This window comes from Crotalus tigris, unplaced genomic scaffold (genome assembly GCF_016545835.1).
Source record: "Crotalus tigris isolate CLP2741 ecotype Arizona unplaced genomic scaffold, ASM1654583v1 scf7180000019007.31208882:3723066, whole genome shotgun sequence".
Classification (NCBI taxonomy): domain Eukaryota; kingdom Metazoa; phylum Chordata; class Lepidosauria; order Squamata; family Viperidae; genus Crotalus; species Crotalus tigris.
The window spans coordinates 987,828-1,007,759 of record NW_024097321.1 but is presented as its reverse complement, the minus strand read 5'-3'; the positions used below and the strand labels follow the sequence as shown (position 1 = coordinate 1,007,759).

At 38.2% G+C, this 19,932-nt stretch overlaps 1 protein-coding gene across 3 annotated transcripts in view; it reads right to left on the bottom strand.

Moving 5' to 3' along the window:
* SCAF8 (SR-related CTD associated factor 8) overlaps nt 1-19,932 on the bottom strand; it is a 91,551-nt gene that overhangs the window by 29,999 nt on the left and 41,620 nt on the right. For 2 of the 3 annotated variants that reach the window (XM_039358229.1, XM_039358230.1), the window contains exons 16-20: nt 19,532-19,662; nt 18,441-18,585; nt 17,926-17,979; nt 15,679-15,891; nt 13,296-14,937 (exon numbers count right to left, since the gene is read on the bottom strand). In XM_039358229.1, coding sequence (XP_039214163.1) covers nt 13,310-14,937; nt 15,679-15,891; nt 17,926-17,979; nt 18,441-18,585; nt 19,532-19,662 — 2,171 coding nt within the window. In that variant the 3' untranslated portion in view covers nt 13,296-13,309. Of the gene's footprint in view, nt 1-12,664; nt 14,938-15,678; nt 15,892-17,925; nt 17,980-18,440; nt 18,586-19,531; nt 19,663-19,932 lie in introns of those variants that run through there. The other variant, XM_039358231.1, reaches the window with a different exon arrangement.

Sequence of the window (19,932 nt, the reverse complement as noted above, 5' to 3'; positions counted from 1 at the left end):
ATCCAGGAAAATGATCTGCAGTTAGATCCAGGCTTAGCATCAGCTTCTCTAAAGGAGGGAGTGCTAGTGTCTGCTTTGAAAGAAAAAAACATGTGCTCCCCCAAGAGGCCATCTTTGGATCCAACCATTTTTGACAACTACCAGCAGGTACTCCACATTGTGTTTGGGAAAGGTTGGCGAGAAGATGTTTGGTCTGCAGCTGATAAGAAGTCTGGAGAAAACAGATTATCTAGACATGTTTTGATGGGGTTTCAGGCTAGGATTTTGTACCAACACAGACTTAGTTATAGTTGTTGATAATTTGTAGTGGGATTGAGGATGCCATTCTTGTGCACCTTGATCTCTCAGCACTTTTGATACCATCAACTACAGCATCCTTCTGCCATGGGTTCGGGATTGGGCATACCATTCTTTTCTCTTGGGTTGGTTCTAGTCAGTGTTGATTAGGTGAAAGAGATTTATTTATATAATTGTAAAATTTATTGACTGCCCATCTTACCTCAAGGTAACTCTGGACAGCTTACAATTATAAGAAGACCACAACCTATTTGGTATGTTGCAGTGTACTATTCTCTCCCTGTTTTTCAACAACTATATGAAACCACTGGGTGTAGTCATCACTTATCTGGGATCATCACTTATCTGGGATCAGTGACCTTATGAAACTCAATTGTATCTTTCACCTCTGGGCCAGCCAAGTGAGGTTGTAAAAGTTCTGTTCAGGTTCCTGGAAGCTGTGCAGATTTGGATGAGGAAGAACTACCTCTGACTCAATCCTATCAAGACCAATTGACTGTGAAAATTTGCACTGCCCAGAATTTAGGATATTCCACTTTTGGTCTTGGTTGTGATAGCACAGGGGTCCCTAATCTGCGGCCCACTATTTGCAACCAGGCCGTGAGCCAGCAAACATACACACATGTGCAGTTCCTCATGCGAGCAGTGGGCTGGCGTATGTATGCAGCTTGACTCACACAAACAGCAAGCCAACACGCAAATGGATTCATAAGCAGTTGACCTGTATGTGCATGCATGAGTGCTGCCCTGCTGTTTGCGTGAGCTGTGTTGCATGCAAGTTGGTCCACTGCTCAGGTGGCCCGGTTCCCCTCTCCCCCACCCCCCAGCTAGGCCACCAAACCACAAAGGTTGGGATCTGCTGGGGTAGCACTTCCCTTTCAAGGTTGGTGCGCAATGTGGGGCTGCTATGCTGGCAGATGCAGCCAGGAAGATCTCTGTACAACTGTCAACTTTGAAAATGAGCATGGCTGTGACCATTTTCCCTATTCATTTTCTGTTGACACATAGAAAGGGGGGAGGGGGATTGCCAGGTGCTTCGCTAGTCAAAATAATCTTTTGTCCCGTGGGAACCAAGGTCATCGGCTGTTCCCGAGACTGCTGGCTAGGCGTTTTGTGAAAAGCTCTCCAAGAAGATGTATTGGGGAACGTAGTTTTGATGTGCCAATATTTTGTAATTAATAAACATGTTCTTTGAGGAATTTCCAAGCCTCGGAGTTCTGCTTTATTTGTCTCTGTCTGTCAGAACCAACAACTTTATCTGCTGTATCAGTTGCACCAGCAGTCCCCAACCTTTGTGGCTTGGTGGCCCAGCTGGGAAGCAGGGGAGAAACCAGGCCATGGAAGTGATGGGCCAATATGCATGCATGTGCAGCTCAACTCATGCAAGCGGCAGGCCAGCACTCATGCGCATGCACACAACTCAACTGCAAATTGAGCTGAGCATGCATTCACATGCTCATTGGCCCTCTGCTTGCACAAGCTGCATATGCACCAACCCAATACTCACAGGAGTTGAGCTACATACAAATGTGTGCCAGCCCATGCCGTTGCGAATAAAAGGCTGCGAACCAGCAATTGGGGACCTGAGTTACATCCTTCATCAAATTGGAGTGAGGTCTTCAGTCACTCATACTCAGTCTTGATGCCTGTAGATGGGGCTGCTGTTGAAGACCACTCAGAAAATTCAATTGATATGGGATGCAGCAGCAATGGGTATGCTATGGTATGCACGTTATATTTTTATTGCATGAGTTCCACTGCTTTCCAGTTTGATTCCAGGTGCAATTAAAGGTGCTGGCTGTTATCTATAAAGTCCTATATGGCATAGTGGCTGATTGCTCAAAGGACTATCTGTCTCCTATATTTGCCTGGCCTATTTGATCTTGCAGTGTTAGTGTGCTCCAGATTCCCTTGACTAAACAATATCACTATCAGGACTTTGGAAGTGTGCTTTCTCTGTAATAACTCGTCCCCTCTGGAATGAGCCCCCCCCCATGAGATAGGGAATCTGTTGTTATTTAGAAGGGCTGTGAAGACCTGGCTCCTCATAAAAACCTTTAGCAAGGGAGAGTGAGACCTTTTGCTTCATTCGTTCTGATCTGAAATGCAAGCCATCTTTTATGGGTTATTATAATTACTTTGATTGCTGTAAGATTCTCAGTCATTGGGAATCAGGCAAAATACAAGTTTTAAAAATTATTATCATTATTATGGTTAGTTACACAATGTTTAGACTGGATTTGACATTTTCATCCAGCTTTTGAGTCCTTCCCATGGACCTAGAATAGAGAGAAGTTTTTGTTTAATAATATTAAGGTATTACTATGATTGGATACAGTCAGCCAGATGTTTAGGCTGGATTTGGCAATTTGTAATCTGTCTTAGGCAGATGTTGTTTGATGTTAGAGGTGTCATTACAGGATATAAACTGTTCCAAGTTAAACGGCTTTTTGCAATTGATAGACAGCAATTTTGTCAATGTCAACAGTATTTAAGTGATGCTCCAGATATTGACCACCATCAGCATTTACAAAATCACCACCAGTCATTATAATTATAAGTTATTATTTTAACATTGTGTTGCTAAGACTAGTTGAGCAAATTCTACAAATATGTGGGCATGTGTGGTGGAATCAAGTAAGAAATATCATGACCAACAGGCACTGAATCAGGAAATTTTGTGGAGTCTTCACTGGCATTATCAGCAATAAAAGCCATAGCAGGCATAAATCTAACTGCCTAGGTATTAACTGAAAGTTAATAGAATGATCTAGGGGACAGAAAGAAGTCAAAATATTTCTGCAAGAATGGACTAAGTATTTAAATCTTCTGGATCCAGCTTACTCTCTAGGGTAGGCATGTCAAACTTGCAACATCACATGATGTCGCATGATATATCAGGACTTTCCCCCCATTGCTGGCAATGGGGGGGGCGCAGTTTTGGCATGACGCGTCTGGCCTGTGGGCTGGCAGTTTGACATGCCTGCTCTAGGGTTAAGCAACACAATTTATATTTATTGCCAAAGTTCCTTTCATCTGTGAACCCAAATGACTGGGAAAGAACTGGATCTGTTAGGCTTTGTCTAAGCCAGACATGTCAAACACAAGGCCTGGGGGCCAGATGCGGCCCACAAAATGGCTTCATGGAAACAGTGAGGGAACGGCTCCCTCGGCCTTGGCCCTGGCCGGCAGCCAATGTACAATTTTGTGGTGGCCATCTTGGCACTTGCCCCAGTGGACCATGCCTTGGCACTTGCCCCGGTCCCACCCCCTTCTGCGAGAGACCCTAAGATCTGTCCCCCCTCAGATCTGTCCCCCCCACAGGCACCCTTGATGCGAATGATGTAGAACTGGCCACGCCCACCCAATAGGCCACACCCACTCCATCCACACCCACCCAGTAGGCTGCACCCACTCTGGCCACACCCCCTCCCCAGGGCAACCGCAATGTTGATGCGGCCCTCAGTGAAATTGAGTTTGACACCCCTGGTCTAAGCAAAAGGCAATTCTAAATTCTCATGTCATATTTTATTTTATTTTAGTCTTCCTTATTTATTAACATAAAAGTTAAAAATATGGCCTTCCTAATTCAGACTTGGGAAAGTCCTTGTTGCTACTTACTCTTTCTTAATCATCCCCTTTTCAAATTCGTTGCCCACCTTTCTATAGATCTGTTCTATCAGACTAATTTTCCTCTGAGTTTGTGAATTTTCTTATAGAATGCAGCCCTGAATTTTCTTGAGTAAACTTTGTTGGGAATATTTTCTTTTAAATTTTGGGACAGATTCAGTCTCAGTTGTATTACTCCAAGGTTACTTACGTCTGATGCAGAATAAAAGAGTGTATTCTTCTTTGTATTTGACTCTTAAGTCTATGAACTGTTATATATACCATAATGATATTTGCAATTCATGTCTCTTGTTGAAAGTTATATACGAAATTGTATACCAATGTTTGAAAATTATTCACTTAAAAGGAATGATATATATTTCACACAAGCTGAACTAAATTACAATAAAAATATAGTTCCCAATGTCCATGTAAGCTAGATCAGAAGAAGCAGCTAACAGAAGAAATGTTACAAAACTAAGTGATGTCTATTTGCATAAGAAAAATGATAAATTATTTTATTTGTGTAGTTTTAAAATTACTTTATGTTCCTCTAACAGTAGTGAATATGTAATAAAGAATAAGTAGGCCATTTAAAATGTAATGTGTACATGTGTCATAACTCCAACATCAGTGAATAGATAAGATTTTTAAATTCTTGGCTTTATTTCATCTAAGAACCTGAAAGCAGCAACAACAGAATAAACCTACATGTTTACCCCAAAGAATTTAACAAGATTTGCTCCAAAATAAGTGATATAGAAGTGCAACCTAAATGAACTTCCTCAATATAATTTTAGATGCAATACTGAATACTTTTACATTAATAGTACTGTTGACAGTATTACTGTACATAAGCTGCATTCCAAGCTTTTCATGATGCTGTGGCTGCTCTCTTTTTCAAAAAAGCACCAAAAAGACCTGTTCCCCTATCAAGGGAATAAAATATTGTCAAAAATATTATTATTGTGGACAGCCAGAATTATCTTCATGGTGCAAATTATAAAAAAAATAAAAATATTTATTTTCAGGAAACCCTATTGGTGGCAAATGTGCAGGCAGCTGTCCCAGGTTTACTGTTAAAGCAAGACTCTTAAGCCTTAGTAAGGAATCAAAACAATTCCATTTGCCTTATTTCAAACCATTTAAAGGAATGCTATGGTTTATCCAGTAATAGGAAAAAAAGATTCTTCTCTTGCTTCTTTCTCTTGAAAGTGTACATCTTGATATGTATTACATTATAAATGAGCACTCTGATGGTGCCTTCTTTTTATGGTGATTTGACTTCGAGCATTTATATCAGTGTTTCTCAACTTTGACAATTTTAAGGCATGTGGACTTCAACTCCCAGAATTCCACAGCCAGCAATGAAACACTGATTTATATGGTAATTTAGCATGTGCAATAATACAGTTTCACAATCGAAATTTAGATGCTGTTTGCTACTGTTCCCCCTTTTTGTTTTTGTGGGGTTATTTGAGGGAATGCCTCTCCCCTATTTCATCTATCTATCCCATTAGATTTGGCAGGAGAAGCATGCTTTGGTTCCCTTTTGTTACAGAATGTCATCTGGTTAGATTCAGGAAGAAAGCCTTTTTCTGTTGTGGCACTTGCTCTCTGGAAATCATTTCCCAGAGATCAGAATGGCTATTGAATAAATAGGCTACTGAATGAAAAGCCTACTGGTTTATGGACATGATTTTGCTTGTGCTTGGGGATCTGGGTGTGCGGCAGAGGCCGTGCAGTAGTTATGCTATTATTTATTTATTTTCAAAATTTATTAGCCACCCATCTTACCTCAAGGTAACTCTATTATTGATGAATCTTCAGATACCTCAGATACTGTTTTGTTACATGGATATCTAAATCGTTTCTATTAGGATTCTTGTATTTTTAAATATATAGTTTTAATTGCTGTGAGTCATCCAGAATCATTTGAAATGAGCAACAATATAAAGCTGAAATAATAAATAGAAGATCTTTTACTTGCGGGATAAAAGTAGTGCCTGATCACAAGATGCTTCAGCAAATTCAGTTAGTATAAAGATAAGCAACTTGGTATTTTCCACCAGTTTAGAATTTTAAATTCACATTTAGCTATCATGGATCATAAAGTACAATACCAAAGCATATTGCACTCATGCTCCTATAATCAATCTTGTGCCATATATTTGCCTCTACAGCCAAACTAAAATTACTTCGCTATTCCTGTACTGAATATAGCAACAGAATCATTATACAATGCATTCAAAAAGTATTCAACCCCCCTTCACTTTTGTCAATTTTGTTATGCTGCAGCCTGATTAGTTGTTGAAATTCATTTTTTCTAATTTATTTACACTCAGTACCCCCATAATGCCAAACTGAAAACACATTTACAGACATGTCTGTAAATTTATTGAAAAGAAAAAACTGAAATATCACATTGGCATAAGTATTCAGACCCTTTGCGACAACACTTGAAATTTAGCTCCAGTGCCTCCCATTTTTCTTGATCATTGCTGACATGTTTCTACACCTTGATTGGAGTCCACCTGTGGTAAATTAAATTGATTGGACATAATTTGGAAAGGCAGACATCTCTCTATAGAAGACTTCACATCTGACAACGCATACTATAGCAGAAAAGCCATGAGATCAAAGGAACTGCCTGCAGAGTTCAGAAGCAGGATTATTGCAAGGCCCGGATCTGGAGAAGACTACAATAAAATTGCTGCTGCACTGTAGATTCCTAAGAGCATAGTGGCCGCCATAATTCTCAAATGGAAGGATTTCCATTTTCACAACCAGGATTCTTCCAAGAGCTGGCTGCACAGTCAAACTGAGCAATTGGGGGAGAAGGGCCTTATTAAGAGAGATAACCAAGAACCTGATGGTCATTGACGGAGCTCCAGAGATCCTGTGTGGAGATGGGACAGAGTTCTAGAAGGACAACCAACACTGCAGCCCTCTACCGATTGGGCTTTATGGTGGCTAGATGGAAGCCTCTCCTCAGTGCAAAACACATGAAAGCCCACTTGGAGTTTGCAAAAAAGCACCTGAAGGATTCCCAGACTGTGAGGAACAAGATGCTCTAGTCTGATGAAACCAAGGTCAAACTGTTTCAGCTCAATTCTAAATATTATATCTGGAGGAAAAAGGTACCACTCACCACCTGCCCAATATCATCCCAACAGTGAAGCATGATGGTGGCAGCATCGTGCAGTGGGGGATTGGGAGACTGGTCAGGGTTAAGGGAAATCTGAATGGAACGAAGTACAAGGATAACCTATTCCATAGCACTTAGGACCTCAGACTGGGCCGAAGGTTCACTTTCCAACATCACAGCGATCCCAAGCACACAGACAAGACAATGCAGAAGTGGCTTAGGACAACTCTGTGAATGTCTAGAGTGGCCCAGCCAGAGCCCTGACTTGAACCATATTGAACATTTCTGGAGGGAAATGAAAATGGATGCCCATCAACAGTCACCATCCAATCTGATTGAGGTTGAGAGGATTTGCAAGGAAGAATGACGGAAAATCCCCAATTCAGATGTGCAAAGCTTGTCACATCATATCTACAAAGACTAGAAGCTGTAATTGCTGCCAAAGGTGCTTCAACAAAGTACCGTATATGCCGGCGTATTAGGCGACCTGGCGTATAAGACGACCCCCGTCTTTATAGCCGGGCCGCATTCCTAGAACGTCGTCTTATACGCCGGAAACTACCAGTATTTCCGGCGTATAAGACGACCCCCTTCTTTGGCGCCGATTTCAGCGCTCGCGGAAGTCGTCTTATACGCTGGCATTTACGGTACTAAGTGAAGGGTCTGAATATTGATGCCAATGTGATATTTCAGTTTTTTCTTTTTAATAAATTTACAGACATTTCTAAAATTCTGTTTTCACTTCGTCATGATGGGGTACTGAGTATAGATTAATGAGAAAAAAATAAATGTCAACAACTGCAGAATCAGGCTGCAGCACAAAAAAAATTGTCAAAAGTGACAAAATACTTTCTGAATGCACTATATAGTAGTAATAGTAGTAAAGTTGGAAGGGACCTTGGAGGTCATCTAGTCCAACCCCCTGCTCGGGCAGGAAACCCTACGCTATTTCGGACAAATGGCTGTCCAGTCTCTTCTTAAAAACTTCCAGTGTTGGAGCATTTACTGCTTCTGGAGGCAGGCTGTTCCACTGATTAATTGTTCTCACTGTCAGGAAGTTTCTCCTTAGTTCTAGGTTGCTTCTCTCCTTGATGAGTTTCCACCCGTTGCTTCTTGTCCTGCCTTCAGGTGCTTTGGAAAATAGCTTAATTCCCTCTTCTTTATGGCAGCCCCTGAGATATTGGAATACTGCTATCATGTCCCCCCTTGTCCTTCTCTTCGTTAAACTAGACATACCCAATTCTAGCAACCGTTCCTTATATGTTTTAGCCTCCAGTCCCCTAATCATCTTTGTTGCTCTTCTCTGTACTCTTTCTAGAGTCTCAACATCTTTTTTACATCGTGGTGACCAAAACTGGATGCAGTATTCCAGTGTGGCCTTACCAAGGCATTGAAGAGTGGTATTAATACTTCACGTGATCTTGATTCTATCCCTCTGTTAATGCAGCCTAGCACTGTGTTGGCCTTTTTGGCAGCTGCAGCACACTGCTGGCTCATATTTAAGTGATTGTCTACTAGGACTCCGAGGTCCCTCTCACAGTTACTACTATTGAGCATGGTGCCACCTATGCTGTACTTGTGCATTTGGTTTTTCTTGCCTAAATGTAGAACCTTGCTTTTTTCACCATTGAATTTCATTTTGTTAGTTAGTGCCCAGTGTTCAAGTCTGTCCAGATCCTTCTGTATCTGAAGCCTGTCTTCTGGAGTGTTGGCTATTCCTGCCAGCTTGGTGTCATCTGCAAATTTGATGAGTTCCCCATCTATCCCTTCATCCAAATCGTTGATGAAGATGTTGAAGAGTACTGGGCCCAGAACAGAGCCCTGGGGCACCCCACTACACACTTCCCTCCATATAGATGCAGTTCCATTGAGAACCACTCGCTGAGTACGGCCGGTCAGCCAGCTACGGATCCATCTGGTGGTGGTTCTGTCTACCCCACATTTTTCTATCTTGTCAAGTAGTAGGTTGTGATCTACTTTATTTACTTTATATATACAGACATCCTTGTCACTGTAGTTCTGGAACTATGAGTTATTTATTCAAGCACACTAAAGATTCCATACTCACAACTTTGAGGATTGGAGACTTGTATTGTCCCAAGAAAAAAAAGCATTTGAAAATAGATTCTACATAACGTGTAGTGCTAATATGACAAAATTCATATTGCACTATTGTGATTTTTCAGTTTTTTCTACTGGGATTGTAAAAGTGGATGACAGTTATCCTATTGGAACGGTTAATTAAGAGGAAATCTCAGAATACTAGTGTCAAATGAAATATAGTGCTATTATCTTCTTTGGTATTAAATCTGTTAAATATACATTTTGAAGTAAACTTTGTTTTTGTATATTCTTAGATTTTATAGAAAGAAGATGGTTATTCAAATATCAAAGGAAGGAATCATATCTAATAATATAGAAGGAAAGAAATATTGTCAAAAAGAAACATTCTTTCAAAAATTAGGGAGGGAATGTTAGGAACTGTCAAGCTCATAAGTTCTTCTTCATGTGAGAAACTATGCACATATCGTATAACACTAAAAGTATAATTTCCAGCCTTGTTCATTTTTATAGGTACTGTAATCAGTTTTAAGTATTCGCAAAAACATATCAGGGCATTTCATAAGCAAAATTAATTAAAAACCAAACAAGAAAAACTTCGTGGCTCAATTTACATTGCATTTCAAGGCTGCAATCTTATGCAAATTCAACTCAACTCAATGGAGTAGGTTTGAACAAACATGCATTGGACTACACTATAAGCAAATAGCTATCTTTTCATACTAGTAAACCAACAAAAAATCATCAAGAAAGAAGTGACGCAGACTTATTACTCAGTAACCAGTATAAAGTATTAAAATCACTTATAATTTTAGTATCAATTTGTGGTCACGCTTGTGATTTTTGAAATGTCTTAGAATAAAAAATGTATTTTGGAAATATACATATTTTTAAAATAAAGCAAGGTAACTACTACTGGCATTTAATGTTTTGCATGAACTACAGAATCTATGGGAAATCATTCTTGATAAATTATAATTTCATGAGCACCACTGGAAATAGGAATATGGGAATCAAATACATGAATTATTTGCATTAAAATATGTATATGGGAGCAGTCTTTTTGTAAGAGTTTACATTCTGGGAATGTCAAATTAACTTCCCAAAGATGCTATGCATATTCTGTATGGTGTCAATTATAGTGCAAATTTCTGGTTATACTTTTAATTTTCTTTTGAAGAGATTAATTTAACATGATGCTTAATGAAGCTTTTAGGACTGTCAACTGAATTAGAGTATAATAATTTAAGTTGTTAATTATATTTCTATTTTGGCTACTTCATTTATTTGAGATTTTACTTTATTTTCTATAATAAACTTATCAAAACACATTTAAAAGTTACACGTTAAACCAATATGCCAGTGAAAAATAGAATTGAAATTGTTTATAACAATTAGCTGTTTCCTTATTGAAAAAGGACAATTTTTCTCTATAATACAAATGTTTATTACATATATGGGAACAAGAGGAGAAAAATATAGGGCAAGAGCAATATATTCTCAAATAATTTCTAGACCATGTTTTAGATTGATATTTTAATAATTAATGATTAGGCTATTAATTTCATTCATTATGTTATCAACTTTAGCCTCATAAGGAAAACAGCCATATCAAGCAAAAGACTCACAGCTGATCCTATGTTTTCAATATGTTGGTGGATAGAGGTAAATTACAATTTCTCAGCTGAAAAATGGAACAGCTACAATTCAGTAGTTTTCAGTTCTCAAAATGACACTGACTCATGTAAGTGATATATTTACCACCATAATTTGGAATACCACTAGCAGTACCTTTCTGCCAACAGAACATAACTATCTTGTCTGGAGATCCCTTCTATCTAAGAGGCAGCTTTGTCTCTTCCTACTTTTTCTCAACTAGTAGATCTGAGCTATCCCAAGCCTGTCTTACCGATAGATGCTATGTCCAAAGTATGACATACTTTTATGCTATTTAAAATTTTAAAAGATACAGCTTTTACATAGTTTCAAGGTATCTTTTTATATGATAGTGATATGTAGCTAGTGCTGTTCGAAGATTTAAACTTAAAACTTCATAACACATCCAAATTTTTTGGCCACTTGTAAAAATCAAGAATGCAATCAAATACAGGTATCTTATAAGAACTACTGTCCCAAAGTAAGAAATGCAATTATATTCCACTGTTGCATTATTACCAGTAAGCAAATACAAAACTGGGGCATTGTAGCTAAATTATACTGATTTTAAGCAACAGCATCTTAATTCTTAATGCTGTTATATTTGGCAACAGTAATTCAATGAAAGTGAATCCATCCTGACAGGCAGACTGCCAATATGCAGCAATAATGCATTTTGTAATTTAAGACTTAAGTTCACCAAAAGGAAAAGTGGTAGTGCAACTGTGAATTTCCAAATTGTAAATTTGTAATTCTCAAACTTTATTGCAATAAAAGTGTATTATATTAATGAAATTTCTGTAACTTTCATATATTTCATATTATTATAAAAGCATAATTTTGTGGAACTTGACTAATTCACATTATTGAAAATTCAAACTTTTCTTGAATTAAAAGAATGTCATTTTCTACATAAAATATTAATTTAGCACAATATAAATTCTAAAACTATCATATTCTTAGATTTTGAAGGCTTTTTAAAAGAAAAAAAAAGGATAAAAGGTTACATTCCATCAACTTGTTAGAGAGTAGATCCTAAAAACATATTTTTAGTTTGGGCAGAAATATTTTTATGAGGCCATTTCAAATTATGGACGCTAGCCAGCCCAGAGTTTAAAAAATTCCAAATATCTAAATGCCAGTTTTCAATATTGATATCAATGAAACTTAATACAAGTTAAATGCATATACGATTGCAGCCTAAAGAATCTTCTAACCTAAACCTTATGTGGTCAGTTATTTGAGATAAGCAAGAGTGTTTTGTTCTTAAAGTGGCTCAATATGTTTTAGATAACAACTATGAACTGAATATTCACAGCAAGCAAATCATCAACAAAGTATTTTTATATATCACTTTCTACCCAAAACACCAGAAGCATTACAAAAATGACAATTCAAACATTTGCTTCATTTTTGCACCATATATTGCCACACTTAAAAAGCATCCTTAAATCTTACTCTTCAGCCTTCAGAGCATGCCAGTCCACCTTCTGAAGTCATAAGAATTTAGAAGAGCAAATATTACTTTGTTTAACCTGTCACATCAGCATCTACAATTTTCTTTCTACCTAAAGATTAAATATGAAATTGCATAACCTAATTCATTTCATTTTATTTAACTGTCTACATTATTCTGTGAGTGCGTGCGCATGCACTATCACACACAGAAACAATGGTATCTACATACAGTTTTACACAAATATTTACATACATGTATTATACACAAACTAATGTGATTCCATGATTTTTAGTAGAAAGGCATATGCTTTTGTAGCATATACAATTGTTGCACTAGTTTTACAAGAGCATTATAAACCTTTTGCAACAATTAGTAAAGCACAATTCAACCAGAATGTTATAGATTGTATATAAAAAATACAATACCTAGAATGCTTATCAAACAAATAATGCTTTATTGGCATCTAAAAAAACATTTAAAATGTATGTTATTTTTTAACTCATTGCAGTACGAGGAGGACAGATCATGGACACTTGTAATTGAGAAACAGAGACTATAATGCAGAAATTTCAAAAATACACCATCTCTGAATCATTTATGCTCCTTTTCTGGGCCAAACTGAGGGAACATTTAGTATCACAGCTCTGCCTACGTTTTAAAAATTTCCACCAGCCTAGAAATCTGGATAAGATATACCAGCGCCTGTTTTCAAGTATAACAATTTCTATGGCCAACCTAATAGCATCTAAAAAAATCAAGTTCTTCCATAGGAAGTCTTTTTCTTTGTTTGACAAGCTGTAATTTATCCTTCTGAAGTAAAAGCAAGTGGGGAAAGTTTGTGTTTTGCCAGGAAAAAAGAAAAAAGAAAAGAAAGACAAACTTCACCTACCATGTTCAAATTAAAAACAATATTCTATACAAGTCAGTTGTACAACTATTTAAGTGAAAGATGAACGTGAATATTAGATTAACTTAATTCTGGAAGAAAAAAAATGAACTAAGGTCCAGTCAGCCATTCATCTATTACAGAGAGAGATGACAACTTTACAAAAGGTATCTTTTTACCTACTGAGTGATGATTATGTCCCCTCAGTTTCTGTGCTTTCTACCACTGGTTCAGTTTCTAATTCAGCTTCTGTGTCACTCTTCTCTTTTTTTGTCTCATTTGAAGTCGCCAACTTTTCATAAAGTTCCAATTCATCCTGCACTTGCACAGCAGATGGCTGATTCACTGTCTCTGTGTTTTCACCATTAACTTGGGGAACACTATCAACTTTTTGTTGAGAAGCACCACCTTCAAAATATTCAAACGCTCTTGGATGCGGAGGGGGTATCCAGTTGTTCTGTGTTCTCTCTCTCCCAAATCTGTTTCCGTTAATTTCTCTACCAAAATTAAAATCTCTATCATCCCTGTCCCTTTGCCTTTCCCATGGTCTACGACGGTCATCAAAGTCTCTGTGAGCATCTTGTTCAAGTCCTCTGTTCCAGGTAGGACCACTTCGAATTTCAAATCTGTAGTTTGTTTGCCGGTATCTGTCTCGAGCTTCCTGGAACCCTTTGAGACTACCATATACAGGAAAGGTCTGATGTTCTCTTTCATCATAATCTCCTCTTTGACCCCAGTGTTTTTCTGAGTTGAAAGCAAAATGCTCTCTCCTTAGATTATCAATACCTGGCCTTCCAAAGTTCTCCCGCAAATCTATATGTGGTCTGAGAAGATGTTCTCTTCCATCCATAGGAGGTCGACCTAGACCTTCTCTTGGATCTAGGGGTGGCCTTCCAACAGAATCCCTTATATCTACTGAAGATGTTCGATCTCTACTTTCCATTGGAGGAAAGCGATAGTCTCTATCTCCTTCTTGTTGAATGCTATCTTCCCCAACAGGCAATCTTTTATCTGGGTTAGAAATATCCATATTGTGCCTACCAGAAGTTACAAATGGCCTCTCTGTTTGAGTAAAAATATCTCCTGGAAGGAAAGGAACTCTAGGTGGAGGAAGGGATGGATCAAGTATAGTTGGAGGAGGAACTGTACGTTGTGGTGGCATCCCAGGTTGCAGTAGTGGAAATCTAGCACCAGGTGGTTGTGGTATTAATCCCGATCGGATTTCTACTAGAGAAATTCCAGGCAACCGTTGACTAGCAATAGTTAAATGGGGCAAATTTTGAATTCCAGTGGGTGGTTGTAGTCCTAATAGTCCAGAACCACCTGAAATATTTGGTGGTGGTAATCCTAACAGTCCAGAACTACTTGAAACCATTGGTGGTGGCAATCCTAAAATTGCAGAATTGCTTGATACAATGGGTGGTTGGAGTGCTGTCAAAAGCCCAGAACTATTTGATACAATGGGTGGCTGGATTCCTGACAAACGTCCAGTATTATTTGAGACTATGGGTGGTTGGATACCCATTAAAAGGCTGGAGCTGCTTGAAACATTTATCGTCTGAAGTCCTGACAAAAGCCCAGAGCTACTTGAGACACTTGGAGCCTGAACACCTGTTATAAGACCAGAGCTATTTGAAGCAGTGGGTGGTTGAATTCTTGTCAAAAGTCCAGAGCTGCTTGAGACACTGACTGGCTGCACAAGTCCAGCACTACTTGAGACATGTGGTGGCTGAATTCCCCCTACATGCCCAGAACTGGTTGTGATACCAGATGGCTGTACTCCCTCGGTAAGTCCAGAACTGCTTGAAACATCATCTTGAACTGAAATACAAAAACTCAAATCAGTAAATTAAAACAACCATGCCTAATACTTTTAATAGTTTAATTATAAACTAAATTCAACATCTACAGGTTGGCTTTTGATTATAATCTGCAACAATATCTATTTAAGGAAAAGTAAACAGTATCTCTTACTGAAGAATAGCTTATAAAATAAATGTTTAGAAAAATTGTACGCCTTTAAAGTACTTTATCTAGAAAGTTATAGAAAAGTTTAAAAAATAGTACTAGGATTTAGCATATCATTTTCCTGTCTTCCTGTATATTTGAGTGGATAGAAACTATAAAAATTACGCTAAAAGTTTTAAAATTATTTGTATGGTATTAATATTAATACAATTCAGATTAAATAAACAAAAAAGTATTGTGGCAATATAATGAGTGAACAACAAATCTTATTAAAAACTGACTACTGTTGGAAAAACACAGAAATTATATTGCAATTGGCCTAATAAACAACTCTAGTTATTCTGATCCTATTATCTATCCTTCTAGTATAAATGTATGTAGGCATGTATATATGTCTGTCTTTATTTAGCTCTTAGGAACAAGTAAGCTCATTATTCTCCCAAAAGCTGTATCTGATACACATATGAAGTCTTGAAAGTTATGACATTCCTATTCTAAGCATATATGTGTATGTATGTACACATGCATTTGTCATGGTCATGCAGATGCAAGCACTCATATAGTCCTCCCAAAAGGTTTTATAATGCTACTTACCAGTTCTGTTTTCCGTAGAAGAGGTTGGAAGATCAGCACGAAGAGATCCTTTTTCATCCAATTCTGAACTGTTATTTGAAAGAGAAGAAAAGACACTTCCGGCAGATAATGTTGATGTCGTAAGACTACTAGAAACCGTACCACCTGGTAGAACAAGGCTGCTAAAATCTTTCATTGATTCTTGAGCAATAGTCAGCGACGGCTGTACAAGAGCTGTAAAACAATACACATGCACATTAATGCTTGTGCAAATCTATACAAGTCTTTTTAAAAGAAACCACCAGTATGTTAATCAAAATCTTTCTACTTAATGTATAAACAAGTCACCACGAATAAGAGAGAAACAACTTAGAACTAAGGAGAAATTCCCTGATAGTTAGAACAATTAACCAGTGGAACAACCTGTCTCCAGAAGCTGTGAATGCTCCAACACTGGAAGTTTTTAAGAAGAGACTGGACAGCCATTTGTCTGAAACGGTATAGGGTTTCCTACCTGAGCAGGGGGTTGGACTAGATCAGAGGTCCCCAACCTTTTGGGCATAAGGGACTGGTTCTGTGGAGAAAGATTTTTCCACGGACTGGAAAGTGCGTAGTTTTATATGCTGCCTGCATCCCACAGATGGGGCTTTACTTGTTTGTGCAGACCAGTTGTTAGCTTGCCACGGCCTGGTACTGGTCCACCGACCAGAGGTTGGGGAACCCTGGACTACATGACCTCCAAGATCCCTTCCAAATTTATTATTAAGTTAAAAGTATAATCTTTAAAACATCCAAAGTGAAGAAAGCTATTAGAAAATCCATCAAAATTATACAGTTGGATTATAATTAAAAAAGATTCTAATCGTTACTCATCAATAAATACAATCTATTACCTATTAATTTGGGGCAGTTAATACAAATAGTGCAGCTTTCAAAAAGGATGAGCCTCTTGGGATCAGATAGAAGAGGGTTCAGTTATGTGCCTGTCATTCTGCCTAATATTAACTGTTGTTTTAAGAAAGAATTGAGTTCATAGAATAAGTGGATGGTCTCTGTTTAATTCATTTTATGGGCAGAAATGCCAAAATCTGTCTGTAGGAGGCACTACCATGCTTTAAGCACAAGCACTGTTAAGCTGACATTATTCAAGTGCAAAGACTTGATCTAAGTCCCACTCTGGTAGAGTACAGAAATGAAGTTTAGATCTGCATGATTTAAGCTTCTTTTCTGCACACACCAGAGAAATTCTCTTCCATGCACCAAGGAGAGCTGACATCTGTCCAAGGGGTGCAGAAACAGAGCATAGATCAGTGGTGGCGAACCTATGGCATGTGTACCAGAGGCAGCACTCGGAGCCCTCTCTGTGGGCACACGCACCGTCGCCCCAGCCCCGCCTCCTTCCATGGCCCCCTCCTCACCAGCAGCCCTCCGGAGGAGAGTCGCCCCTGGGCACGGCCCACACAATGCTGTGCAGCCAAGGACATGGTAGCTGGGCAGTGGGGGCAAGACTCAGCTCTTGCACCCCATTGCGCAGATAATGCTGCAGGGTACGGGTGGAGGGCATGGCCACCAGGCGCTGCTGGGCTGCCTGGGTGATCTGTGGTGGGTGGTCCAGCGGGCACGGCGGAGCGGGGACAGGGGTGGGTGGTTTTTGGGCACTTGGTCTCTAAAAGGTTCACCATCACTGGCTTAGATCTTCATGATTTAAGCTGCTTTTTCTGCATCCCATGAAAAGATGTCAGCTCCCCTCAGCCAGCAGCTCTTTCAGTCAGTCCCCAAAGATTGAGAGGGAGTCCTCTCAGCAGCAGTAGCAGACTTCCTGGGCAAGCCAATACAGAAGATTGCAAATGACAATCACATGATCACAGGGCACTAGACAACTGGTTGTAACTACTCACTTAATGACTGCATTGCTTTGTGACAGAAGTTCCAGTCCAAACTGTAGTTGTGAATGACTTCCTACACAAAGAAATGTTATCTACATGCAAAACCCATAATTTCTGGATTCCTATGTTTTCCAGTCTAACCCTAAACCTAATTGGAAGTCGTACACAGAACAGGACTGTTTATATAGTTCTTGATAATGTCTGTACAGGTGCCATCCTACCTAATATAGGTAAACCTGGCCACTTATTCAAGAGTAGCAGGAACTCAGTTCTAAGCTTTATAATGTTATTTATAAAAATAAATCCAATTCCACCAAACTTTTTTTTCTAACTGTGACAGTTTTATTGGAATCCTATGAAAGAAAAATTAAAAACAGCTTACATGTTGGGACTACAGGTGGTGGAACAGGTGGCGGAACAGGTGGAGGCATGAAACCTAGAAGAAACAAAGAATAAATATTAATAAACAAATCTATTAAAGTTTATGAAAAATAACAAGAGCTAAATTCTTAACTGAATTATAAATATGTTCAAGCATTCATTATCTAATTCAAGAAAGTGTTGTAATTAAATGCACACATACAGATATATATATGGAAATAAGATCCACTGAATTAAATAAGGTTTACTGCCACTTCACTGTGCAAATAGATGACTACAGATTAAATTAATATTTTAAAAATAAGTAGTGATAGATTCATAAAGCTGAAGGACTCCTTAAGCCACTGAAGCCAAGTCCTTGTTCACAATTTTGGGCCCTGCTTTGCAAAGAGGGAACCAAAGCTTTTCTGGCTAATTATGCAAAATTCTCAGCAAATGTAAACTTAAGAGAAATAAACAAATAACAATGCCAATGCACTTTGATGTTTATGTTATAGAATGGAAAGATAACTTTACCAGGAGGTGGTTGTGAAGGATTAAAGCTTGCTCTCAAGAATGGAGGCGGAGGAATTCCACTGTAACCAGGTGGAGGGACAGACATTGTAACAGGAAATGCAGGTGGAACTAAATTAACAGTCGGCACAGTTGGCGCTACAGGAATCTGTTATAATGAGAAAAATAGTCCTGGTGATCTTTAATCCATACATATTTATGAAAGAAAATTTTAAAATTGTACCCCTGTAAATTGGCCTTTTTGGCCTATTCTGCTGTTGAATTACAGCTATGGAATGAAGGAGGTACCCTGGGAGTCCCAAATAAGGACATTTAAAGCTTGCAAGTTATCACAGAAAAGCATATAGCAGGCGTCTTCAAACTTGGCCCTTTTATGACTTGTGGACTGCTGAGGAATTCTGGGAGTTGAAGTCCACAAGTCATAAAAGGGCCAAGTCTGAAGACCCCTGGCATATAAAAAGGGCAATATAGTATTACTTCTGTCTTTTCAATGTAGAAACAGTTCTGTCTCTTTAAATTCAAACTCAGTCTTTTAATAGTTGACCAACAAATGAACTTCTAGAAAGTCCAGATGACTACTTTTCATTTTCTTTTCAAATTCTCTCTCTCCTATCAGTAAACTGAACGCTTGCCAGTTAATTCCCAAAATAACTCCAGGCCAATTTAAATATTTTTAATTTTTACTTATTGCATTTTTTTAAACTGTTCATTTTCTTCATAGGGTGATTTACTATAGGGAAGAAAATCATTCCCAGAGTTTTGCTGCCTCTTACTTTTGCTTATTGAGGTAATTTTTTACTACATACTTATTGGGAGCCACCTTAGGAAGCAACCAACATGAGACGTCCCTGAGATGTCTGAGTGGAGTTCTTCGTTCTATGGGTTAAACCAACATGTTTTTTGTTTTGTGCATACTTAACTTCAGAGAGTTTTTCACAATAAAAGGAAAAAAAAATATCTTAAGTTGCAGAAGGTACGAGAAGATATGATATGCATCTGACACAAAAGTAGGTTTATCAATTGAATCAATAATCTGAATTGTCCTTTAAATACTAGAAGAAAAGTGTGGGCAGAAAATGGAATACAATACTAACCTGTAACATAGTGACAGATTGTTTATAAGTTTCTGCCTGTGTTGTGACAACTGTGGTTTTCTCAACAGTTGCACTCTGGGTTATCTGCACACTCTCTTTTACAGTCTCTGAAGTCCTTGTAGTTTCCCATTCTAAAGAAACAACAACTGATCAGTGTTTTGAAAAGCGTATTAGAAGAAAACAAGCATTTGCTTCACTAACTATGATACCTACATTTTCACAATGAGTGGAGATTGAAAAATATATTTTAAAAAACTATCTGAATGGTACATTCCCAGATTGTTTTATGTAGAACAAGGGGTTTTTTTTGGGGGGGGGGAGGGTATTTTGTGGTTCTTGAAATTTACAACCTTGGATTAATGTTTGCTCCGTTTCTAACAGTGTAACAGAAAAACCGATCA